At 39.1% G+C, this 27306-nt stretch overlaps 1 protein-coding gene and 1 pseudogene across 12 annotated transcripts in view; both read left to right on the top strand.

Annotated features, from left to right (window-relative positions):
• The window catches only part of CARF (calcium responsive transcription factor), a 76006-nt gene that overhangs the window by 41877 nt on the left and 6823 nt on the right, over positions 1-27306 (top strand). For 7 of the 12 annotated variants that reach the window (XM_070070358.1, XM_051849257.2, XM_070070356.1 and 4 more), the window contains 8 exons: positions 912-1032; positions 5892-6035; positions 9346-9579; positions 11524-11686; positions 13693-13756; positions 16824-16954; positions 17323-17683; positions 24083-27125. In XM_070070358.1, the coding sequence (XP_069926459.1) occupies positions 929-1032; positions 5892-6035; positions 9346-9579; positions 11524-11686; positions 13693-13756; positions 16824-16954; positions 17323-17683; positions 24083-24201 (1320 nt within the window). In that variant the 5' untranslated portion in view covers positions 912-928 and the 3' untranslated portion in view covers positions 24202-27125. Of the gene's footprint in view, positions 1-911; positions 1033-5891; positions 6036-9345; positions 9580-11523; positions 11687-13692; positions 13757-16823; positions 16955-17322; positions 17684-21160; positions 23803-24082; positions 27126-27306 lie in introns of those variants that run through there. The other 5 variants (XR_011387158.1, XR_011387157.1, XR_011387156.1 and 2 more) reach the window with 4 other exon arrangements.
• LOC138848943 (pyruvate dehydrogenase (acetyl-transferring) kinase isozyme 1, mitochondrial pseudogene) lies at positions 19695-20756 on the top strand (annotated as a pseudogene).

Genomic DNA, 27306 nt, shown 5'->3' with positions numbered 1-27306 from the left:
ACAAGAGTGCAGGGGCCCAGGGAACTTGGACCATCTTCCGCTGCTTTCCCAGGCACATTAGCAGGGTGCTGGATAGGAAGAGGAGCAGCCAGGACTTGAATCAGCACCCATATGAAATGCCAGCATCACAGGCAGACAGCAGCTTACCCTACTATGCTAAGACGCTGGCCCCAGGAAATGAATTTTTACATGATATTAGTGTTTGTGGGGCTAGTGCTGTGGTGCAGCAGGTTAATGCCCTGGCATGAAGCGCCAGCATCCCATATGGGCGCCGGTTCTGGTCCCAGCTGCTCCTCTTCCAATCTAGCTCTCTGCTGTGGCCTGGGAAAGCAGTGGAGGATGGCCTGGGTCCTTGGGCTCCTGCACCTGTGTGGGAGACCAGGAAGAAGCTCCTAGCTCCTGGCTTCAGATTGGCACAGCTCTGGCTGTTGTGGCCATCTGACCCAGCGGATGGAGGACCTCTCTCTCTATCTCTACCTCTCTCTGTTACTCTGTCTTTAAAGTAAATAAAATAAATCTTTAAATAAATAAATAAAAACAAAAATTGTACTTTCAAAATTTATATTTATAAAAATGTTATTAGTGTTAACCAAATGAAACATTTGATAATTTCTATTTATAAAGTGTTAAATTTTATTATTTTTAAAAATTTTATGTGTCTAAGTATCAATAAATATGGTTTTTGCTCATTTCTTTACCATAATTTTATAGTATCTTTGGTACATTTTACAATAAACTTTCAAACCTATATGTTTGTGTATCTTAATAAAATCTACCAGTCTTCTCTTTCCTTAAAGTTGTGTAGTTGAAAGTGTAGATTTTGCCTTTGCTACCACCAAGTTGTTTTTAATCCAGGGTCTAAATTAGACGGACACTTGAATTAATATCAACAACTGATTTTTGGCCCACAGGGAGTAGAGCTGTGGTGATGGAGTGTCAGTATGGGCCAAGGAGAAAAGGTTTCCAGTTGAAAAAAATCAGTGAGCAGGAAAGCAGGTCCTGTCAGCTCTACAAAGCCACTTGTCCAGCCCGGTAAGGTTTATTTTCTTTCCTTTTTTTTAAATTAAGTTTTGACTTTTTGAATAGTGAATATGACATTTTTGTTAAGTTTAAACATTACCAAAAAAGTATTCATTGAATTCTTAAATTTTCTCTCATCCCTGCTCACTGTGTCCTCCTCTTTCCTTTTATTCTTAAAGATTTATTTATTTATTTATTTGAAAGGCAGAGTTACAGAGAAAGAGGGAGGGAGAGATGGATCTTCCAACACAGGTTCACTCCCCAGATGGCTGCAATGGCTAAAGCTGGACCAATCCAAAGCTAGGAGCCAGAAGCTTGTTCCAGGTCTCCCACATGAGTGCAGGGGCCCAAGGACTTGGGCCATCTTCTACTGCTTTCCCAGGTGCATTAGCAGGGAGCTGGATGGGAAGTGGAGCAGTCAGGACTCAAACCTGCCCCCATATGGAATAATGGCACTGTAGGCAGCAGCTTTACTAGCTATGCCACAGCACTGGCCCCCATCTTTTTTCTTTTTTTAAGATTGATTGATTTATTTGCAAGGCAGAGTTACAGAGAAAGAGAGGGAGAGACAGAGACAGAGAGAGAGAGAGAGACAGCGCTTCCATCCAGCCATTCCATCTTCCATGGTTTACTCCCAAATGTATATAATGACTGGGACTGGCCTAGGCCAAAGCCAAGATCCTGGAACTGTATCCAGGTCTCTCACATGGTGGCAAGTCCCCAAGTACTTGGACTATCTTCTGCTGCTTTCCCAAGCACATTAACAGGGAGCTGGATTGAAAGCTGAGCAATTGGGACTGGAACCAACATTATGATTGAGGTTTAATCAATTGTGAAACAATGTTGGCCGCTCTGTGTACCGTTTAAGGCAATGATTCTTGGGGCCAGTGCTGTGGCTCACTTGGTTAATCCTCTGCTTGCAGCACCAGCATCCCATATGGGCGCCAGGTTCTAGTCCTGGTTGCCCCTCTTCCAGGCCAGCTCTCTGCTGTGGCCTTGGAGGGCAGTGGAGGATGGCCCAAGTGCTTGGGCCCTGCACTCGCATGGGAGACCAGGAGGAAGCACCCGGTTCCTGGCTTCCGATCAGTGCAGCGTGCCGGCCGCAACACACTAGCTGTAACGGCCACTTTGGGGGGGGGGGGGGGTGAACCAATGGAAAAAGGAAGACCTTTCTCTCTCTCTCTCTCTCTCTCACTGTCTAACTCTGCCTGTCAAAAAAAAAAAAAAAAAAAAGAAAAGAAAAGGTTCATTTTTAATTACCTTTATACAGAAGAGCAACTCTATACTAAGTAAAGATTTCAGCAGTTTGCACCCACACACTCACGAAGTATAAAGTACTGTTTGAAGACTAGTTTTACTGTTAATTCTCACAGTACAACTCATTAAGGACAGAGGTCCTACATGGGGAGTAAATACACAGTGATTCCTGTTGTTGATTTAACGATTTACACTCTTATTTATGATGTCAGTGATCACCTGAGGCTCTTGTCATGTGCTGCCAAAGGTATGGAAGCCTTCTGAGTCCACAAACTCTGTCAGCATTTAGACAGAGAAAAGTATCTCCTTCTTTGAGGGCCCCTTCTTTCCACTGAGATCTCACCAGAGACCCTTCATGTAGATCATTTTTTGCCATAGTGCCTTGGTTTTCCATGCCTGAAATGCTCTCATGGGCTTTTCAGCCGGATCCGAATGTCTTGACAGCTGATTCTGAGGTCAGAGTGCTGTTTAGGGAGTTTGTCATTCTATGAGTCTGGTGTGTGGCCTGCTTCCCATGTTGGAGCCTTCTCTCCTTTTTAATTTTATCAGTTGTTATTACCAGACACTTGGTCTTATTTATGTGATCTCTTTGACACTTATTCCTATCTATATGATCAGTTACACACTTAAAATGATCACTTTAACGTGTAACATGGTATTAGTACCACCCAGCTTAATGGGATTTGGAGTCCTATAGCAAGTTTTTAGCTTTACCTTAGGGGTAGGTCTGTGTGCCGAACTGTACATCTCCTCCCTCTCTTATTCCTGCTCTTATTTTTTACTGGCATCTATTTTCAATTGGATTTAAACAATTATGAGTAATTCTGTGTTCAGTAAATAGTTCAACCGATGGTATTAAGTAGAAAAAGAAAATAATAAAAAAAATAATGAACTGTTCCTTGACAGTCAAGACAAGGATTGTTCAAGTCATTGCTTCTCATAGTGGCAGTTTCACTTCTGCAGGTTTCCTTTTAGGTGCTCTGTTAGTTGACACAGATCAGGGAAAACATATGATATTTGTCCCTTTGGGACTGGCTTATTTCACTAAGTATGGTGTTCCACAACACTTTGAAGTATTCTTGTAAAGAGCATTATTTTTGGCCAGCGCCGCGGCTCACTAGGCTAATCTTCCACCTAGCGGCGCCGGCACACCGGGTTCTAGTCCCGGTCGGGGCGCCGGATCCTGTCCCGGTTGCCCCTCTTCCAGGCCAGCTCTCTGCTGTGGCCAGGGAGTGCAGTGGAGGATGGCCCAAGTCCTTGGGCCCTGCACCCCATGGGAGACCAGGAGAAGTACCTGGCTCCTGCCATCGGATCAGCGCGGTGCGCCGGCCACAGTGCAGCAGCCATTGGAGGGTGAACCAACAGCAAAGGAAGACCTTTCTCTCTGTCTCTCTCACTGTCCACTCTGCCTGTCAAAACAAAAAAAAAAGAGCATTATTTCTTTCTCTTTAGTAGCCATATTATAATCCAGTTCTGAACTTATTATTATTAGTCTTCTAATGATGACCATGTAAACTATGAGAAGTATTTTTAATTATATGCAAAATTGCAATTCATGGTATTGTGCATTAGTGCAAGTATATTAAATAAACTTCTAGAAATGCAATTGCTAGGGAAAAAGTTATATTCCTTTTTAAACACTGAAAAATATTACAAAGTGGCTTTGTAGCACGATTTTGCCAATTTGCATTCACTTTAGCAATGTATGAGAACAGCACAGTAAGTTTTTGAGAGAATAGGAATATAGGATAGTTGTTGCCCTGGATGAGAAAGAAAAATGTGAACCAATGAAAGATTTTTTTTTTAAGATTTATTTATTTGTTTATTTGCACGGCAGAGTTACACAGAGACAGGAGAGGTAGAGAGAGAGAGAGAGGTCATTCATCCAATGGTTTACTCTCCAGTTGTACGCAATGGTCAGAGCTCTGCTGATCCAAAGCCAGGAGCCATGTGGGTGCAGGGGCCCAGGAACTTGAACCATCTTCTACTGCTTTCCCAGGCCATAGCAGAGAGCTGGATCGGAAGTAGAGCAGCCAGGTCTCTAACCAGCATTGGGCCATCTTCTATTGCTTTCCCAGGCCATAGAAGAGGGCTGGATTGAAAATGGAGCAGCTGGGAATCAAACCAGTGCCCGTATGGGAAGCCGACACTGCAGGCGGCAGCTTTACCCATTACACCACAGTACCAGCCCCTTTTGGCAATATTTAACTTGACCATGAAACAAGTTTTCAACTACTCTTTAAATGTAAACAATATAAAAACTTGATGTATAACTTGGGGGAAAAACTTGTATAGTGCAGAAGTAATTTTATTTTTGTCATTCGACAAGTACTTAAAATTTTTTTTTATCGATTTATTTATTCATTTGAAAGGCAGAGTTAGAGAGGAAGAGACAGACATAGAGAATGAGATCTTCCATCTACCAGTTCACTCTTCAAATGGCCACAAAGACCAGGGCTGGGCCAGGCTGAAGCGAGGAGGCTGGAACTCCATCTGGGCTCCCATGTCGGTGTCAGGGGCCCAAACATATGGGCCATCTTCTGCTGCCTCCCCAGTCTCACTAGCAGGGAGCTGGATTGGAAGTAGAGCAGCTGGACTGTGAACCAGTGTCCATGTGGTATGCTGGCATGCAGGCAATACCTTAACCCACTGCATCACAACTCCAGGCCCCTAAAAATGGTCAGTATGGGGGTTGGGCAGGGCCAAAGCCAGGAACTTCTTCCCGGTCTCCCATGCACAGGGCCCAAGTACTCGAACCATTCTCTGTTGCTTTCCTAGGCACATTAGCAGGGAGTTGGATTGTACGTGGAGCAGCCAGGATTCAAACTGCCCATATAGGATGCTGGTATTGCAGGCAGTGGCTTTACCCAGTATCTCAAAATGCCAGCCTCTTAACTGCCTCTTAAAGGTATTCAAAAAGAAATATATCCATGGAAATTCCTAGGAAAGAAGGTCAAATTGAACCTGGATATTTCTGTTTAGATTGAAGTTGAGTAGGTGGAGATTTAGAGGCAAGATGTTACAGGTTGCGAAAACTATATAAATAAAGATGAGACACAACTACAGAGGAGGAAGGGACTTTGAGAAATGAACGTCATAGGAAAAGAAATTTTAAAGTAATAGAGGGCAAGATTAAGTAAACAAATTAGAATCATATAGAGTGTCTTGAGTGCTGCCAAGAAATTTATCCTTTATTAAGGAGCAGGCATTTTCTTCACGTTAGGAAATCAAATGTGAAGAGTTACTGTGGTGTTGATGTATCAAGTGGATTTAATAGTGAAATTCTGGAGGCACAGTAGCTTCGAAGAAGGCTATGATGGTAACCTTGGGCATGGGGTGATTATGTCTTCCAAAGAATGGAGAAGAGACAAATCCAGAAAAAAATCCATAAATACTTAGATATTTTATTCAAGTTATGATTGTTGGTAGTCATTATTGTTAATTTGCTAAGTAGTATTGAACATATGGGATATCTTTCATGTAAGCCTTTGAATACTTTGTAGATAAACTGAGTTTTCTGTGAAGTTAAATGCTTACTGTAAGCTTCTGGTTGATGTTGGTTTTTTTTTTTAAGATTATAAAATAGTGAAACAAATTGTTTCTCTTGTATAAAGGATTTACATTAAAAAGGTACAGAAGTTTCCTGAATACAGAGTTCCTACAGACCCTAAAATTGATAAGAAAATAATCAGAATGGAGCAGGAGAAAGCCTTTAACATGCTAAAGAAGAACATGGTAGATGCTGGTGGTGTTCTAAGGTATGACATTTATAGAGTCCTTTTGTCTTACAAATTAAATAGCTCTGGTTACAAGAATTATCTTGTAAGAGAAATTGTATTTTCCAATTATCTCACTAAGAAATGGTTTTGTAAGGTAGATACCTCACTAGCAGTTCTCTACAAATGAAATTGATTTGCCACCAAATACATAAGCCAGAGTTTATCTGCCAAAGGTCCTAGAGAATTCAGAATTATGCATACTGTATGTCATGTACTATATACCACATGGAAATTTTATCTCTAAGTGATAAATATTTCTTAAGCAACACATTCATTATAGTCGTAGATTTGGTACTTTGCTTCAGACACTTAATGGGAGCAGAACTTGCAGCTACCTGTATCTTTTTAACCCATCTTCAATTACTTATGGCAGCAGAAATGAATTCTAAGCCCTAAGTAAAATTCTTTTATGATTCAGGTTTTAAATGATAAAAAATACTCAGCTTTTTTACTTTGCTATATGTGTCGGTCCAGGTAAAAAATTTGCTATTGTATACATATGAGGATAAGTGTATGGGAAATAGTTTTTTCAAAAAAATTTTTGGTTTATGAAAAAAGAATTCAGTCAATAATAATTAGATCCTTTGCTTTGGAGAATATTTTGTATCTTTTTTTTTTAAGCTCTATTGATTTATTTCAAACGCAGAATTACAGAGAGGGAGAGGCAAAGGCAGAGAGAGAGAGATCTTCCATATATTTGTTCATTCCCCAAGTGGCCACAACGGCCAGGGATGTGCCAGGCCAGAGCCAGGAGCTTCATCTGGGTCTTCCATGTGAATCCAGGGACCCAAGCACTTGGGTCATCTTCTGCTGCCTTCCCAGGTGTATTAGCAGGGAGCTGGATCAGAAGTGGAGCAACTGGGACTTTAACCAGTGTCCATATGGGATACCAGCATTGCATGTGGAAACTTTACCCGTTGTACCACAGTGCCAGCCCCTGTTTTGTATTTTTTTTTTTCAAAGATTTTTATTTATTTATTTGACAGGTAGAGTTACAGACAGTGAGAGAGACAGAGAGAAAGGTCTTCCTTCCGTTGGTTCACTCCCCAAATGGCTGCATTGGCTGGAGCTGTACCAATCCAAAGTCAGGGACCAGAAAGCTTCTTCCCGGTCTCCCATGCGAGTGCAGGGCCCAAACACTTGGCCCATCCTCTACTGCTATCCCAGGCCACAGCAGAGAGCTGGACTGGAAAAGGAGCAACTGGGACTAGAACCAGCATCCAAATGGGATGCCAGCGCTGCAGGCGGAGGATTAACCTAGTGTGCCACAGTGCCAGCCCCTTTCCATTTTTTTAAGTCAGCTCTATTTTATGTAATGTCAGTCATTGTAAGAATTTGGTGTAGCAATATCAATTAAGACAACTATGCCAAGTCAGTTCATTTTTCTAGCATTTGTGTTTTACTGCACTGCTGTTCAGGAGGACTATATTCAACTTTTAGTTGATTTTCTTGCTCATTGGGCCAGCAGGAGCTGTGAGTACTGTGGAGGCAGTACAAGGGAAATTTTTCCTGTCTAGCTCAGTTTTGTCAGGTTCTGAAATTTTTTTTAAGATTTACTTATTTATTTGAAAGAGTTACAGAGAGACAGAGGCAGAAGGAGACAGAAGTCTTCTATCTGCTGATTCAATCCCCAAGTGGCCGTAATGGCAGAGCTGAGCTGATCCGAAGCCAGGAGCCAGGAGCTTCTTACTGGTCTCCCATGTGGGTGCAGGGGCCCAAGGACTTGGGCCATCTTCTGCTGCTTTCCCAGGCCATAGTCAGAAGTGGAGCAGCTGGGAATTGAACCGGTGCCCATATGGGATACCAGTTCTGCATGCAGTGGCTTTACCCGCTACACCACAGCACCAGCCCCTGGTTCCGAATTATATATAATCTTAGGCTGAGAGAATGGTGGGTGTGTCATAGAAATGTAGTATGAGAGATATTTAATGAATGGGAAAATAGATAATTCAAAAGATGATTTACAGTGGTATATATTTTGAGGTAAAAATTTAGTTAATCTGAAATTTAAAATACTACTCTCATGTATTCTTATGAAGGATTTATTTTATTTATTTGGAAGGCAGAGTTAGAGAGGGAGAAAGAGAAATCTTCCATATACTGGCTCACTCCCCAGATGGCTACAATGGCTAGGACTGACTGGGCCATGCTGAAGCCAGGAACCAGGAACTCCACCTGGGTCTCACACATGTGTGGCAGGGGCCTAAGTCCTTGAGCCATCATCTGTTGCTCTCCCAGGTGCATGAGCAGGGAACTAGATAAGAAGAGGAGTAGCAGGGGGACTGGCGCCATGGCTCACTTGCCTAATCCTCCGCCTTTGGCGCTGGCATCTCATATGGGCACCGGGTTCTAGTCATGGTTGCTCCTCTTCCAGTCCAGCTCTCTGCTGTGGCCCAGGAAGACAGTGGAGGAGGCCCAAGTGCTTGGGCGCCTGCACCCGCATGGGAGACCAGGAGGAAGCACGTGGCTCCTGGCTTTGGATCAGCGCAGCACCAGCCGTAGCAGCCATTTGGGGGTGAACCAATGGAAGGAAGACCTTTCTCTCTCTCTTTCTCTATAACTCTACCTGTTAAATAAATAAAAACATCTTAAAAAAAAAAAAAAAAGAAGAAGAGCAGCAGGGCTGGCATTGAAGTGTAGCAAGTAAAGCTGCTGCCTGCATCCTGTGTGGATGTCGGTTTGTGTCTCAGCTGCTCCGCTTCCAATCCAGATTCCTGCTAATGGCCTGGGAAAAGCAGTGAAGATAGCCCAAGTGTTTGGTCCCCTGCCACTCACATGGGTAACCTGGATGAAGCTCCTGGCTTTGGCCTGGCCCACCCCTGGCTGTTGGGGCTCACTGGGGAATGAATTAATGATTGGAAGATCTCTCTGTCTCTATAACTCTAATTTTCAAATTAATAAATAAATCTTTAAAGAAAAAGAAGTGGGGCAGCAGGGACAGCATTGCAGACAGCGGCTTAAACCATTGTACCATGACACCTGCCCCAACTGTCACAGGTTCTTAAATGCTGCATCATCTTTAACTTAGTGTCATAGTGAATTTCTGAAAGAGTTTATGAAGATTTTTATTTAATTGACTATAAAATTTATCTTAAAAATGTTAAACAGAGGGCATTTTAAGTTCCATTTAATATGGTATAATCACGTGTAATTTTTCCTTAAGATATTATTTCTTCCCCTCATGATCGCTAACTTTAGGGTGGTTCATGCTTTGTCTAATAATGTTAGTAGTTTTCATAATTTAATATTTTAATTTTAATCATTTTAACTAATTATTTTCTCTTATCAGGTGGTATGTACAGTTACCTACCCAGCAAGCCCATCAGTATCATGAATTTGAGGCTCCCTGCCTCCCCTTGTCGCCTTCCCCTTTTCCCATGTCTTCTCTTGAAGAACAGGAAGCTGCAGTTAGAGATGAGAACTGCGCATTACCCTCCCGTCTACATCCTCAAGTAGCACATAAAATTCAAGAATTAGTGTCACAGGGAATAGAACAAGTATATGCAGTAAGGAAACAACTAAGGTACAGTAGAAGCAAATTATTCCTCTACATTTTTCATTTTTGATTGTTAGTTTAAGTAAAATACTTAACATTATAGATATTTTCTAGGATATATTTTACCAAGGTAGATAAGGAATATGGCTTGTTTATTAATATTTATGGACTGATCACTTTCTAATAAATGTTTTATAAGCCATGTATAATGTGGCTTTTTATCATTATGTTTGAGATTTGAGTATTTGAGATTCCATATTCAGGTTTAGCAAATTGTACTATTTCTGAATGATGTGTGAATTTAATTATATAATAAAAAGTCTTGTAGAACCAAAGATTTAAAAACCTGGATCAATACATTTTTCTCAAATATCTGAAATGCAGTTTAAGTTTTATTACTACAAAGAATTTGGATAGTTTTTCACCAATGAAATTTTGTTTGTAGTATTCTATTCTTTTTTTTTTATACTCAGGATAATAATATTATTTTTACTGTGTAACACTTTTATGTGTGTGCCAGGTATTATGATAAGCTCTTTAGGTGAGTGATCTTACTTAGTTTTACAAGAGCTCTATAAAGTTGTATATTTATCCCATTCTAAATAGGAGAACATGGAGACTCAGAATGGCTAAATAATTGGCTAAAAGGCAGATCAGAAATTTCACACAGCCCTTAAGATGCTGGTTGGGGTGTCTCCTTCCGTGTTGGAGTGCCTGGGTTTGCATCTTGGCTCTACTTACAAATCCAGCTTCCTACCAGTGAGCACTCTGGATGGCAGCAGGTGATGGCTCAAATTGTTGACTCTGTGCCATCTACATGGGAGACCCGGATCAAGTTTCAGACTCCCAGCCCTAGCTTTGCAGGCATATCAGAAGTGAAATAACAGCTGGAAGATTGTTCTCTAATACTTCTGTCTTTCTGTGCCTTTCAAGTAAGGTGAAAATAAATGCAATTTTTATAAATATCTTTCTGGGCCCATTGTTGCAGCACCATGGGTTAAGCCACTGCCTGTGACTCTGGCATCCCCTGTGGGCACTGGTTCACGTCCTGGCTGCTCCTCTTCTGCTGATGTGCTTGGGAAAGCAACAAAGGAGTGCCCACATGCTTGGGCCTTTGCCACCCATGTGGGAGACCCAGAAGGGATTCTGGGCTCTTGGCTCTTTGGGAGAGTGAACTAGCAGCAGATGAAAGATATGTCTCTCCCTCTCTCTCCATAACTCTCCCTTTCACATAAATAAATTAATTTTTAAAAAATTATCTTTTGGTTGGTGCCGCGGCTCAATAGGCTAATCCTCCACCTTGCGGCGCCGGCACACCAGGTTCTAGTCCCGGTCGGGGCACCGGATTCTGTCCTGGTTGCCCCTCTTCCAGGCCAGCTCTCTGCTGTGGCCCAAGAGTGCAGTGGAGGATGGCCCAAGTGCTTGGGCCCTGCACCCCATGGGAGACCAAGAGAAGCACCTGGCTCCTGCCTTCAGATCAGCGCGGTGCGCTGGCCGCAGCGCACCGGCTGTGGCGGCCATTGGAGGGTGAACCAACGGCAAAGGGAGACCTTTCTCTGTCTCTCTCTCTCACTGTCCACTCTGCCTGTCAAAAAAAAAAAAAAAAAAAAAAGTTAAAGGAGATGCTGAATGTGAAGTGTTCAGTATGTGCCTGACATAATAAACACTTAAAACCATTATTATAATTAAGTGAAAAATAATGGTTCCCTTCATTTAAATTCACAGAAATAACAAAGCTCACTCTAATATATGAAGGTGTTTAACCAATGAAAATATTTTATTTCTTTAATCTGGATAAATTCTGTGATTCATTGTTTGGGAAAAATTAAAAATGAAAAAGTATAAATTGCTTATGGAGCTGTAAATCATATATTATAGAAGTTTATGCTGAAAGAGAACCTTATCTCTTTTGATCTACATGCTTGTTGCTAGATGGTTTATGTTTTTAATTCTGTTTTATGTTTTCTGCAGAAAATTTGTGGAAAGGGAACTGTTCAAACCTGATGAGATACCTGAAAGACATAATTTATCTTTTTTTCCAACTGTAAATGATATAAAAAATCACATCCATGAAGTACAGAAATCCTTGGGAAATGGAGACATGGTATTTAATTCAGACATCATTCCAGCAACGGTATAAATGCAACCACAGTTCTTTGTTTTATTGCAGATTCTTCCTCAGCTTCTATTAATATTTACCCTAATTAAGATGGCTACTATTAGAACATCTGAACAATTATGATGTAAAACAGTGGCTTGTTTTTCTTAAAAATGTAAACACTAAACTCTCAGGTGATGACTTGATTAAATATTTTTATCACCCCACAAGAACAAAAAAAATCAGTGAATTTACAAATCTGAATATAATAAAAATACTATAATCATCATTTTAAAATCAATATTTTTTTCTCAGTAAAAATTTTTTCTTGGGGCTGAAGTTGTGGCACAGGTGGGTAAAGCAGCTGACTGCATCCCTGGCTTCCTGTATGGGCACCGGTTCCAGTCCTTGCTGCTCCACTTCTGATCCAGCTCCTTACTAATGCACCTGGGAAAGCAACGGAATATGGCTGAAGTGCTTGGGCCCATGAACCCACGTGGGAGACCCAGAAGACGCTCCTGGCTCCTGGCTTCAGCCTGGACCAGGACCTGGATCTGGCTGTTGTTGCCATTTGGGGAGTGAACCAGTGGATAGAAGATATCTTTCTCTCACTGTTTGTCTCTCTGTCTATCTGTCTCTCTCTCTCTCTCTCTCTCTGTAACGGTGCCTTCCAAATAAATAAGTAAATCTTTTTAAAAAATAAAATAATTTTTTCATTTAGTAGACCTTTATCGAGTATACACTGCACACTGTGTATCACCCCTCCCCCATATTTAAAGGATGGACAAGTTAAAAAAGAGAAGTTCAGACTTGAATATACAAAGGGAAGATATGGGCACCATATGTGATATATGGGTACTTTGATGCTATAGTTTCCCTCTGAATGTTAGTCATTTCTGTGAAAATTTGTCTACTCTGAATAAATTACTGTAATCACCCAAAAACTGATAATTGCAATGCAGACTGTGATTATGGCATTAAAATCTGTGTAGCAATGTCTGCTGCTTTCCTTTTACTATCAAATTTCAGTAACTGGATAGATTTGCATTTCTTTTTTTTAAAGCTACAACTGCCATTTCTTGATATCCACAACTCTTAAATATTCAATATGCAAAATTCAGGAGCTAAAACAGATTTGGTTAGCAATTGTCCTTACCATCTTTTTTTTTTTTTTTTTAAGGATTTTTATTTATTTATTTGAAAGGCAGAGTTACAGAGAGGCAGAGAGAAAGAAAGAGGTCTTCCATCCACTGGTTCACTCCCCAGGTGGTCGCAGCAGCCAGAGCTGAGCTGATCCAAAGCCAGGAGCCAGGAGCCTCCTCCAGGTCTCCCACGTGGGTGCAGGGGGCCATCTTCTACTGCTATCCCAGGCCACAGCAGAGAGCTGGATCGGAAGTGGAGCAGCCAGGACTTGAATCAGTGTCCATATGGGAGGCCCGCACTGCAGGCGGTGGCTTTACCCGCTATGCTACAGTGCCAACCCCTGTCCTTGCCATCTATACTTGTTATCCCAGTTCTTTCTCTCTGAACTTGGGAACCTAATGTATTTAAATAGTTGTGCTTTCAGAATATCAACAAGGGTGCCAGCGCTGTGGCATAACAGGTTAAGCTTTGGCCTGCAGCGCCAGCATCTCATACGGCTGCTGGTTCAAGCCCCAGCTGCTCTACTTCTGATGTAGCTCTCTGTTAATGTGCCTGGGAAAGCAGGGGAAGATGGCCCAAGTCCCTAGGCCCCTATACCCACATGGGAGACATACAAAAAGCTCCCAGCTACTGGCTTCAGCCTGGCCTACCCCTGGCCATTGTGGCCTTTTAGGGAGTGAACCAGCAGATGAAAGATCCCTCTCTGTGTCTCTTCTCTCTGTAATTTTACCTTTCAAATAAATTTTAAAAAATTTTTAAAAAAAGCAAGTAAAGAGTAGTTACAGAATAAAATGCAATTGTACTATTACTGAATAAAATTTGACAGTTGTATTGACACTTTAAGATTTTTTTTCAGTATAGCCGCTTTATTTTTATTGAAGTAAATGTTTTCATTTCAGCTTCAGTGGACTACTGATAGTGGGAATATTCTCCGAGAGACTGTGACAGTTACATTTGCAGAAGGTAGGTTATCTTGAATACCTTAAAATATAAAATCATACAGTGTTAAAACTCGAAAGAACTTAAGATATTATCTCATCTAGCCACACTTTATAGATAAATATATATATAGAAGCTAAGAGCAGCCATGTTCATCAAAGTGTTTCTAGATATTTAAATTTCCTCCTGAATCGGACTTTGTGTTTCTTTGTTTCTGACTGATGTTTTGAATCTGATTCCTAGCACAGTAAACTAGAAGGCTGTCTAATTCCAGAAGAAATCACCCTAAGATACCTTGAACTGGAGACTATTGACTGTCGTTTGGTTTGCTTTCTCTCATGTTCTACTTCCATGTTCTCTCAGTATGCCAAGTTTGTTTCCATCCTTCAACATGTGTTCTCTCTCCTGGAAACGTTTTTCTTTCTCTTCTTCATCACAAATTCCTCTTATTCCTCACACAGCAGTCTGTGGTTGTAAGTGGCTCTTTTAACTTTATTCTTTAAATATAGTTAACTATTCATTCTTTCGTTTTTATCTCTGCATTTAACATGCTAACCTTGTCTTTATTTTTAATGATTCTATATCTTTCATTATTATTTAAGTTCTTCATGGGCAGATATGTTTTATTTAAAATAGTGAATCTAGTACACAATGCCTGCTAAAATTAATGCCTAAATAAATGCTTTAGAATCCATTGATGAATAACTAATAACTGTAAATGTTATTTTTCAAATTTTAACTTATCAGTAAGAGTCACTTTGCTTTCAGTTCACTTTCAAATTCTTTTTCATTATTCATTTCTTCTGCACATATTTCAGAATGTGCTAAATACATAGAAAAAACAGGCAAGTAGAATAAACAGGTAGTTCCTGCTCAATTTTTCTCAAAAGTTTAGCAGGAGGGTGCCAATGCTGTGCCTTCACTGCAGTGCCAGCATCCCATATGGGTGCCAATTCAAGTCCTAGCTGTTCTTCTTCTGACCCAGCTCCCTGCCAATGTGCCTGGGAAAGCAGTAGAAGATGGCCCAAGTCCTTGGGCCCCTGCACCCACATGGGAGACCCACAAGAAGCTCCTGGCTCCTGGCATTAGATCGGCCCAGCTCTGGCCTTTGTGGCAATTTGGGAAGTGAACCAGTGGATCACTCTCTTTCTCTCTCCCTCTTTCTCTATAACTCTGCCTTTCAAATAAATAAATTAATCTTTTAAAAAATGTTTAGCAAGAGAAAAAGGATACTAAACAAATATATTCTAATTAATTGCTATTATAAAAACTATTACTATGAAAGAATTAGACAACATTATATCAAGATAGTGGTAGAGATGTGTAATTTAGGCCAGGAATAAGGAAATGATACTTAAAAATGTGATTTTTGATCAAATAAATGAACAATGAATAGAAATCTGTCAATAAAAGGAATAACATGTTGGGACCAGCATTGTGGCATAGCGGGTTAAGCCTCTTCCTGCAACACTGGCTTTGCATGTACTTGGGAAAGCAGTGGAGCATGGCCCAAGCTCTTGGACCTCTTCCATCCATGTAATAGACCCAAATGAAGCTCCTGGCTTTGGCCCGACCTAACCCCAGCTGTTGTAGCCTTTTGGGGAGTGAACCAGCAGATGGAGGATCTGTTTGTCCCTGTCCCTCCCCCCTCTCTAACTCTGCCTTTCAAAATAAATAAATAAATATATATATATATATATATATGAAAAAAAGGAATAGCATGTGCAAAGGCCAAGTAGGAAAGAACTTGTCATGTTTAAGGCGCTTAAGAAGGCTCATGTTGGTTTAGTGAAGATAGTACTTGGAGTTAAACCTGGGTAATCAACAAGTTTAAAAGGCCATTTTGCCAGTACAGATGAAAGTTGATAGTAGTTTAAACCACAGTTGGCGCCATATATATTAAAAGTAGACAGATTAAGGAGTTATTTTAAAAGTAGAATTCAGTGACCTTGTTTTTTGTTTTGTTTTGTTTTGTTTGTTTGTTTTTTGTCTTTGTTTTTAAAACCTCCATACACTAATGGTTTACTTCCCAAATGCCTACAATAGCCTAGGATGGGCCAAGCCAAGGCCAAGAGCCCTGATCTCAATCCAGTTCTCCCACATGGGTTTGCAGGAACCCAATTACTTGAACTACCAACTGCTGCCTCCTAGGGTAGAACTTAGCAGGAAATTAGAATTGCATGTGGAGTTAGGACTAGAAGTCAGGCACTCGAATTTGGGGTATAGGTATCCCAGGTGATGTCTTAGCCACTATGCCAAATACCTGCCCCAAAGAAATTTAATACTGTTATTATTGAGGGCCTACTTTTGCCAGGCATTGTCCTAGGCACTAGGTCTACACAAGATGAATTAAGTTTGTTCTCTGTAATTGAGAAACTCACTAGGTTTTGTATAGCTAGAGATGTTTAGGTATGGTCAAACATTATAACATGGAGAATGGACAAGATTAAAATTACAGATAGTCTTTCAAAGAATAAAAAATTCCTAGATCCTATCTTAGATTTAATGAATTCACATTAGTGGAGATTGAACCTAAGAATGTACATATTTTTATTTTACTTTAAAGATTTATTTATTTATTTGTTTGAAAGTCAGAGTTAGAGAGAGGAAGAGACAGAGATGTTTTCCATCCACTGGTTCACTCCCAAAGTGGCCGCAGCAGCCAGTGGTGAGTCAGGCTGAAGCCAGGAGCGAGGAGCTTCATCCAGGTCTCCTCTATGGATGGCAGTGGCCCAAACACTTGGACCATCTTTCACTGCCTTCCCAGAACATAAGCAGGGAGCTGGATTGAAGCGGAGCAGCCAGGACATGAACCAGTGCCCATAAGAGATGCCAGCATCACATTACCTATTTTGCCACAGCACTGTCCCCTGAATTTATATGTTTAAAGCTCCCTTAGAGGTTCTGATAATCTGTAGGTTTTGGAAATAAGGGGCTTAGTGGCTTTTTTTAAATGACTTTTTGATCCTTTGCATACCTTTGACAATATTTTCTCTTCCACTTTTAATATATAGAGTTGTAATTACATATAGTATCCAAGGAGCTATAAAAATTATTTTGATTTAATTAGTTTATATTTTATATGATTTAGGAAATTCATCAGGAGAATCAATTACCACCAAAGTGGAAACAAATCAGACAGGGGGTTCTTTGTCTCCAGATCCAACCCAGTTGCTTTCCTCACTTTCCTCATTTCAGCCCAAATTATTTACACAACTACAGGTAAGTATATAGTAGAACAGCCAAATTTGAGGAACTTCTTCCTTAATCTCTCCTCTTCTTCTCCTAGGGACTTTAGGGAATTATTATAGAACTTCAATAATGATAAAATATGTTGTAATTGTTAATTTCCTGACCCCTTTGTGTCTTGATTTAAGGTAATTCAAACTATATTTTGATGATTGCAGAAAAATTTAGTAGTAGTACTTTTCTCTTGGTTTTTGTTTCTGTTATGTTAGTATTTTTAATAGCTATACTCGTAATATTTTATTTGTTTCATTTTTTGTTAAAAGAAAAACATATCCCATGAAAATATACATAGTGAATTCACACATTTTAATGTAACTCTTTTTGATCTAAATGGTTTGCAGTTACAGCCAAGATTCGCCTCTCCTGACACATCACCAGCTCTGCTACCAGTAGATAATCATCCATCCTCCAGTCCGTCAAGACTCCTGGATTCAATAGGAAGTGCTGTAATGAATAATAATTCTCTCCTGCTTGGTCAAAGTCACAGCCTTCAAACAGATACATGCCTAACCCCAGACAATAGTACTGCCTCTACCATTGCTAACCTCCCAGAACCCAATCAAAATCTAGTTGAAGTCGATCAACTAGCTGAAGTTGAAGATGCTGAAGGTACAGGAAATCTGGAAGAAAGTGTTCATCAGATTCTCTTGGAAGATGTGCAGACCCTCCCAATACGGATTATGGACAACCACCCAGCTCTTAGTAAGTTCAGACCAACTTGTGGTGTCATTTTTTACCTATATGGGCTACCATCGCTATCTATTATACTACATTATTGAAAAAAAAAAAAACTATCACATCTACCCTGTCATTTAGCAATAATATATAAATCAAGCATGATTAGAGGGAAGGGGAAATTTTGCTAGCTTGAGTTCAAGAACTTCTAATTTTTTTCATCTTCTTATTTCAGATTATTTAGTCCTCTTAAAATTACTCATTCCCTGATTACATAATTTTCCATGGAAAATCTCTGAAACCAAGAAGGTCATTTTAGAATGTATGGGGAAAAAATGATAGAAGTAAATAAAACATGACCAGCGCCACAGCTCAATAGGCTGATCCTCCTCCTGCGGCGCTGGCACCCTGGGTTCTAGTCCTGGTTGGGGCACCAGATTCTCTCCCTGTTGCTCCTTTTCCAGTCCAGCTCTCTGCTGTGGCCCGGGAGTGCAGTGGAGGATGGCCCAAGTCTTTTGGCCCTGTACCCCCATGGGAGACCAGGAGAAGCATCTGGCTCCTGGCTTCGGATCAGCGCGGTGCGTTGGCCGCAGTGCGCCAGCCGCAGTGGCCATTGAAGGGTGAACCAGTGGCAAAAGGAAGACCTTTCTCTCTCTGTCTCTCTCTCTCACTGTCCACTCTGCCTGTCAAAAAAAAAAAAAAAAAAAAAAAAGAAGAAGTAAATAAAACAAGGAAAACTTTCAGTGTCCAGTTTATAATGGAAAAATGATATATGCACATATCCAAAGTAAAGTGGGCAAAATATAAAGGATTAAAGGAAGATTTTGAGTTATAAACTTAATTGTTGAGTTCTCTGGAAGTTGGAGGGGAACTAGTAAGACTTGTGCACTTGGTTTTCATTCAAGATCTTATTTTCTTCACTTTATTACTATCCCAGTCAATATAGTAGTAAACTCTGTTAAATCCTACTTGATCTAATTTTATTACTTAACACAAATTTTTATGGATTGGGCACTTTTGTAGGAAAAATTTAGCTTTCTTTGAAGATCAAAACTCTTTACAGAAATTAGAACATGTGTTGTCCACTCTATTTTTTTTTTTAAGATTTATTTTATTTATTTGAAAGAGTTACAGAGAAAGGTAGAGACAGAGAGGTCTTCCATCCGCTGGTTCACTCTCCAAATGGCCACAACAGCCAGAACTGCGGTGATCCAAAGCCAGGAGCCAGGAGCTTTTTTCGGGTCTCCCATGTGGGTGCAGGGGCCCAAGGACTTGGGCCATCTTCCACTGCCTTCCCAGTCGGTAGCAGAGAGCTGGATTGGAAGTAGAACAGCTAGGACTTGAATTGGCACCCATATGGGATGCCAGCACTGCAGACCAGGGCCTTAACCCACTGCGCCACAGCACTGGACCCTGTTCACTCTATCTTCATCATCATTCTTTTGGGTAATGAAAAGTGTGACTTAACTCCTGCCAGAAAGAGCATTGTCTTTTAAATTTGGAAAAATTGCTTTTAAGAAAATATGTCCAGAGTGCTGTGACAGCTGTAACTATGCCAAACTTTAGTAGACAAGAAGGAAAGAGGAATAATTGTTCGTGAATTCTTACAACTCCATGAACTAGACAGTGGTGTTCCTATTCTATAGCTGGGGAAACTAAGGCTCAGGGAGGTTAGGTAGTCGCCTGAAATTCACATTGGGTGAGTGACAGAGCCTCATCTCTGGCTTCCATAGCTTGTTTCCGTTCTAACATCCTTCCTCCCTTGGTGTTATACCGTGGTATTTCTGGGAATTCTAATCCAGATTGCCTTAAAGAAGACCTCTGTGGATCCAGGTTTGCATAGTTTATCAGGTTAGTCCATAATCTGAGGGATTGCTTCACTTGGGTGGGTTTCCAGTCACTCAGATCAGTCCTCTGCTTTTCTGTGGCTCAGGCTAAGCCCCGAGGGACTTGTATGTGACAAGCATTAGGCAAGTTCAGCAACTTCTCTGAGCGAATAACAGTTCCCTTAACTTTTATTTCTCATAGCAACCTTAAAACTGATATTCTTGAAAAAGAGAAATGAAGATTTGGTTTTACACATCTCATTTGCCGGTTCACATAGTGCTTCTGCTATGCCACATGTAGATTCATTTGATCATAAGTATTCTGAAGTCAGAATGGTAAATGCATTCTGAAATATTTCAAGCATGTAAACACATGGCTCACATTGCTAAGTCAGAGCTATCATCTAAAATGTCATTTAAACCGTACCGGCCGGCCGAGGCTTGGAGCGGCGACCTGGCGCCGGAGCTCCGGCTCCTCTGGCAGGGCTCGGCACGAGGCCGGCGCGGCTGCTGCGTGGAGTTGCTGTGGCCAGCTCCGGCTCGGGCTCGCGGCCGCGCACTGTCGGCCCCTGTGACCGCCACAGCCTCGCCTCGGCCTCCGCTCCGGCCCGGTGTCGAGCACATCATACAGAGCCAAGTGGACTTCTACACGTGCCTCTCGCCGTCCCGGCTCTCCATGAAGCAGTTCCTGGACCTCGAATCGGTGAATGCTTGCGAAAAGACCTCGTTTCTGTTTCTGCCGGAGGAGCTGCCTGTTAGATTGGCGGCTATAATGGAAAAAATAAGCCTCCTTCCAGATAATCTTCTCAGGACGCCGTCTGTTCAGTTGGTGCAAAGCGGGTCTATCCAGAGCCTTCAGGAGCGTCCTGATTTTAAGGACAAAAGCATTGAAGATGCAAAAGCTGTTTATGACTTTACAGATACCGTGATCCGGATCAGGAGCCGCCACAATGACGTCACTCCCACAATGGCTCAGGGAGTGATTGAAGACAGGAGAGTTTCAGGGTGGATCCTGTCACTGGCCCGCACGTTCAGTACTTTGTGGATCGATTCTGCATGCGTCGCATTTCAATTAGAATGTTGCTCAATCAGCACTCTGTTGTTTGGCGGGAAAGGAAGGCTGTCTCATTGAAAACACATTGGAAGCATAAATCCAAACTGCAGTGTAGTTGAAGTTATTAAAGATGGCTATGAAAATGCTAGGCCACTGTGTGATTTGTAGTGTATTAACTCTCCTGAACTAGAACTTGAAGAATTGAATGCAAAATCACCAGGACAGTCAATACAAGTATTTATATACTGCCCCATCACATGGTGTTTGAACTTTTCAAGAATGCAGTGAGAGCGACCATGGAACGCCATGCCGACAAAGGTGTTTACCCCCCAACCCCTATTCAAGTTCATGTCACACAGGGTAATGGGGATTTGACTGTCAAGATGAGTGACCCAGGAGGTGGCGTTCCTTTGAGGAAAATGGACAGACTCTTCTATCTACTACATGTATTCAACTGCACCCCGGTCTTGTGTAGAGACTTCCCACGTAGTGCCCCTGGCTGGTTTTGGTTACAGATTGTTAATGTCCCATCTTTATGCCAGGTACTTCCAGGGAGACCTAAGCCATATTCCTTGGAGGGTTATGGGACTGATGCAGTGATTTACATTAAGGCTCTGTCCACAGAATCCTCAGCAAGACTGCCAGTGTATGACAAGGCTGCCTGGAAGTGTTACAGCACCAACCACGAGGCCAAAGACTGCTGTGTCCCCAGCTGAGAGCCAAAGGACATGACAACATTGCGCAGTGCCCAGATGCGCTGGGGACGAACTCTTTGGGTAGGACAAATGGAAGCTGAGTCCCTTTTGTGCCTGGTGAACCTCCTAAAGGATGAAACTATACCTGCTTTGTACTTACACTTTCACAGTCATTGGGACATAATTTTAAACAACTGTAGTTTTGGTCAATTTTTTCTTTCTGTTGACTTCAGAAGTGTGCATGTCTTTGGTTTTCTATAGGAAGCTGTGTTTTTTTAAAAAATACTTTTAATTTATGTCGACTAGAAGCATTTTATAAATACTGATTGTAGTTGGTTAACCATCTTTCTGTGATTTGGAGGCATTCCTGCTATCTTTTATTGAGGAATGACAACTAAAATAAGGTGGTGACCAACTACAAATAAAGCAGAACACATATACCATGTAAACCTAGGACCAGCTACCTTTCACTGCTTACATGGATTGTCTTAGCTCTGAAGTTAATTTGTAATCTTAAATTTTTATTGTAAAAGATTGTGATGACTAGTTGGAACTAAGCCAAGATCATGGTCAATCTTTTTCAATGTGCTGGTGACCAATACAAGGGGAAAACTTTATATTAAACATGAACTGGCAGCTGCTAAAATTATAGAGAAGAAATTGAAGACAGAGCAGTGAATTCCTGAAATTGACCTAATCCTTTGATTGTTGGTGGTTGCCTGGGGAGCTTTTAAGAAGTTTTTCCAGGTCCTGCTGCAGACATGCTGGATCAGAATCTTGTGGGCAGGAGCCCAGAGAGCTGAGTCTTTAAAACACTTCCTAGGTGAGTCTGCTGCTAGTCTAGTTATGATACTCCTTCTGTAGAGTGCACAGTGATGACAGCGTATTGCTAAAGTTACAGAGCAATCTTTAAGGTGCTTTCCGCCTATTTCAAGGTCCGATTTCTGGACTCCAGGGGAGAGAAACTGAGTCTAGGCCTGATATGAATAGAAGCGTGATTAGACAGAATAGAGTGACTACAGGAGAAGAGACAGGTAACCAGAGTCAGAATCATAACTGCATTAAGTATTGGCAAAGAATGCCTATTTTCTAAAATCCAGATTTTTTTTTCTTTAATCAGGGAAAAGACAACCTAGATTTATGATGACACTCCTTTGCATTCATGTGGTAATTTGTAGTTTACAAATACTTTGATATATTATGGTCACTCTGTTGGTCTTCAAGGCAGCTAGCAGGTGCACCACCCTCATTTTCACACAGAGCCTGGCCCAAAGTTGCCCAGGATTAGAGCGAGAGCCAAAAGTAGGAGACTGTGTTGTTAGTCATACCTTATTTTCTTTTAAGATCACAGATACATTGAAAATAAATTTTAAAGTAAACAGCTAAACATTTAAAGAACAGTTTTGCCACTTAAATGGGAGAACTGTATTTATCTGGAAAATAACATTGAGTTGCAACACCTTATTCTTGATCGCACAGGTTAACAATTCTATATAAAACTGTAGGTTGGAAGGGCTGTTAAAGGGCACTCAGTCTGCTACCCTCACTGAAGAAATGAGGACCTGGAAACTCAGGAGTATCCTTTGCCTAGGGCTTCTTATTCTGACCAAATGTTGGAAACAGGTATCCTACATAAATTACTGTTCCTCAATTATGGATTCTTTGAAAAACAATAGAATTTACTGATTTATATTTTTATATTAGTTTGACGTGTTACAGTTTTTAGCTTTAAATTAAGCTTGTAATGATGAAAATTTTAGAATCCTTTGAATCAGAATGTTTACTTTCTTTCCTAAATGAGACATTTGTAATGACTAACTTACACCTGATATTTTTACTTATAAAATAGTTCCCCTTCCAGGAAAGTTTTTCTTCTCCTAAGAGCTAAGACATGATGTTTGCAAAGGAAAACTGAAATTATTTTCCTTTAGCTTTTTTTTGTTTAACAGCTTTATACTTTGTTATTGTGGTAACGGACAGAAAATTACATGCAAAGTATTTTGGTTTACCTTTTACCAGTTGGTATCAGGCCACCTGAGCTTCCTGAGAGGTTTTTGAGTTTCTTAGCTGTTTGGAGCACCAGGATTAATATGATGCAGTGTGGATTTAAAGTGTTTTAAAGGACAGGAAGTAGATACTGACTAATTTTTGAAACCCAAGCAGGTAATGTGCCAACATTTTGAAGGAAGTGATAGAAAAAATATACTGTGCTATACTTAAGTACTGGCTGGCTTTTGATGTCTTCATACTTAAAAGTGATCACTTTCTTGCAATGTGAAATTTTTACATGAAAATGTTAAAGGGGACATCTGCCTATTTATTTTGAACATAAAAAAATTAAAAAATAAAATGTGCCATGTTGTTTTCTAATGTGGTAAAGGTACTTAAGAGAGGGAACATGTTTCTTAATACAGGACCACATATGGAAACCATATGGGAATAACATAAGTCTGAATGTGTAATACATGTGTCTGCTATTTGTAAAACAAACTATTTTCAAATAATAGGAAACTTTGTGACTTTTATTAACACATTTTGAAAATGATTAAATTTGAATGTGATGTGTTCTCATAATTTTGTCAAATTATAGCCTGCTTTTTTCTAAGACTGTCTATAGAAAATAAATTTATAATTTTCTTGTTTTCATTACTAAAAGAAAACCAAAGAAATTTAGTAATGACTGTTAAGCTGTCAGAAACACTGAATTTTCAAATACACCAATTGCTTTTCTCAAGTAAAGCTTAGTTTTTCTAAATTATGTTTTTTGATTTGCTTCTAAATTAATATGATTAATAAAGATCCCAGTATCATACAGTATGCTAACCTTTAGGATTTTTCTTTTATTTTAAAGTTGAAGAAAATACTGAAGGTACTGTTTCTGTGAGCCAAGTAAAGCAAGAACCCAAAGAACCAACATTGTCCGTGGAAGCAAAAAAGAAATTGGACTGTAAGATATTATCTACCATATAAATTATTGAAGTTTTTCAGGATTTACAACTCTGGTGACTTCTGATGTCCTAGCAAAGAAGGTGAATATTGTCAAAGCTCAGCGTTGTGTTAACTGGACTGAAGACTGGTTTGATGATCAGCTTTGATTAAAAACTGAGTATTTGTTGCCAATTCCATATTTTTACCTTCTTTACAAGATATTTAACTCTTCTTATTTTGTATAATTCTAATGTTTTTTGATTATTTAAAAAGGTTGTTAGTTCAAAAGATCATATGAGTTTATGCTTAATGATACAGTCTGAACTCAGATAGTTAATCTAACTCATCCCTGGAACTTAGAAGACAAAGAACAACAAAACTGTGTGTGAGTGTGTGTGTGTGTGAAGTCCTGGAAAAATTTCTTATCTCCTTAAGGTTGTGAAGAAAATTCTAATTGGCAGACAAGTGAGAGAATATTTGTAGTCTGCCTCATTTAGAAAGATAAAGCAATAGGTTTTATATCACAACATAAAGCCCCCAATCACGTCTGTGGGAACCATGCAGTTGCATTTTGGCCTCTTCCCTTCTGATTTCAATGACATACTAAAGGTCATCTAATAGAAGTTTAAAATGTATTGGTAAGTGCTGAAAAATTTTAATATGAATTACTCAGATGAGCAACAGAAATCAGTATGTAGCATGAATTTATACTGTATTGGAGGTAAAACGCTTTTTGCATAGAAAGATGTAGAAATTGAAAGAATTTGGAAATAATAACAGAATTCCCTGATGTTTACAGATAATTTGGGCAACTTTTTGATGACAGCAGAGGATTTGTTTCCCTTTTTTGTATTGAAGATTCATCTCCAATTAGAAAAGAATTTGAGTTATATTTACATTTTTCTATACCAGAGTTCTTACTGAATTGATAATATTAGGATTTATAGTATTTCAAGGTAAGTATTTATAGTTTAAAATTTAGTTCTTATTTAAAATTTTATGAGATCTAATCTGATATGTTTGCTTGTGAAATAATTGTATATTCAAATACAATTAAGCATATTCATTATAAGCTTCTGTTTTCTGGAAGATTAGTATACAAGAAATATGAAGTATAACTATCAAGAAATCAACCTAAAGGCTTTTGTTTTTCCAGAGACCATATGTGGGTATGTTTTAAATTTTATTAAAAAAAAGATTTCAAATAGCAGTTAATGTTTAATATTCAAAGCATATGTAATACAATGTGAAATGTCACCTTAGTGCTTTATATGAATATGAGTCACTCTTGTCCTTTCTAAAGAAGTCCAATATCCCACTCCTTATTTACTTTAATTGTTTTAGGTATAAAATGTGTATGTAAATGTAAGGCACTGTTATATTAGAAATAAGTGGATTTATACCCTGCTCTTTAGATTTGTATCCTATTTAATATAAATTTAATTATTTATATCCTATTTAATGCAAAGTTAATAGTTATGTTATTTTTATTAAGAATTGCTTTTATTTTTCCTAAGTAAAAATACTTGATGTAAGTGCATTTATAGGGACAAGCTGCTGAATTTGATTGTGTTATGCTGAGTTCAACACAACACTTAGTTACCTCAAACCCAGATTTTACTCAGTTTGTATGTTCTCAAAACAAGTCCAACTTAATTTATAGTTTAGTGCTGCAATATAGATAATATTCTTCTCTTATTTCTGCTTTTAATGGAAACTTTTTCAAAAGTTTAAATAATAGATCTTTACTTTTCAATATTGGTAATGGTTTATTATTATATATTTCACCAATTTAACTATGTTCTTTTGGAGACATTCCTTTTATTTATTTATTTTTTGATGTTGAGTTGCTAAGGAGAAATGCTTATTAAATGAATTTTAGTAAGTTACCTATGAGAATGAGAGCTGTCAGAGGATTCAGACTCTAGTACTTGATCAAAACATATTCAGAAAATATTTTTCTCAATTATTTGTGAATGTCTCTTCTGATACTGATTTTTAATCATGAGGACAGAAAGTTAAAGCACATCTTTCCTGCAAAAAAAAAAAAAAAAAGAAAGAAAAAATACAAAAACCAAGAGCATGAAGGAAGATATAAATCCCTAATTATATACTCTTTTGGTTTTTAGGTAGAAACTGGAACTATCAGTATTTCATGTAAGTATTTAAATGAATAGCTCTTTCAAAATGGTTTTTAAATGATTTTTTAAAAATTAATTTTTCCTCTAAATGCATGTTTAGTCACAACATGTAAGTATTGTGTTTAAAGGTGCTTGGCATCACTTTTTGAAAACTTTGTTTACATATTTTAAGTGTTTATTTTTTAAATGCACAGGCTGTTAAATACAAGTGCATACAATTTTCACTTCCTGTGTTTGGCATTCTCCTAACAGCTCTACAGCAAAATTTGACATTTGTTCTTTTTTACTATGTATTACAAGATGTAATATCTGTAGTAAAGAGTTGTATATTTAAAATAAGTACTTGCAAATTCATAATTACAGCTTGCTTATTTCATTATTATAGTTTTCCTGTTCCAAATTTGCTAGTGAGCTTTATATATCCTACAGTGACTTATAATTATAGATAAATGCAGCCATAATGGACCTTTCTCTCAGTAGCAGTATTCTATGTGAACAGTCACTATACTTAAAAGAAAAAAAGGTTTTATATTTTATGCAAGGTAAATGTTTCCTAAAAGTCACAAAAGTGATAGAAAACATGGGTTTGGGGATAGGGTCCTGTGTTAGAGTTTCTAATTTTGAGGCCACCAGCCTGTGTTTCATCTTCTTTATACCCTGTTTAAATATATACTCTAAATCATGTGGGTAATAAGAAATATGTTAATTGGTACCAAGTTTAAAAACAGGTAAAAAAACAAAGTATGTGTGTATATATTGTAAGTTAATGTACAGTGTCCTTGTTATAATGTAATTTTCATTAAAAAACTTGTGGTTTTTTTCTTATGCTTGTTAGTTTTTTTAAAGAACTATACATATACACACATACAAACACACACTTTTCCTGGAGATACTGGCAATTTTCTTCATCTTGAAGATGGTGAATAAACACTTCAATACTTAAGAATTTGGTGTAGAGATTTATGTTCAGTTTGAACCCTGAAAGTTTTTATTTATTTATTTGAGA

Source organism: Oryctolagus cuniculus, chromosome 3, assembly GCF_964237555.1.
Source record: "Oryctolagus cuniculus chromosome 3, mOryCun1.1, whole genome shotgun sequence".
Taxonomy (NCBI): domain Eukaryota; kingdom Metazoa; phylum Chordata; class Mammalia; order Lagomorpha; family Leporidae; genus Oryctolagus; species Oryctolagus cuniculus.
This window is presented reverse-complemented; position numbering and strand designations above follow the sequence as displayed.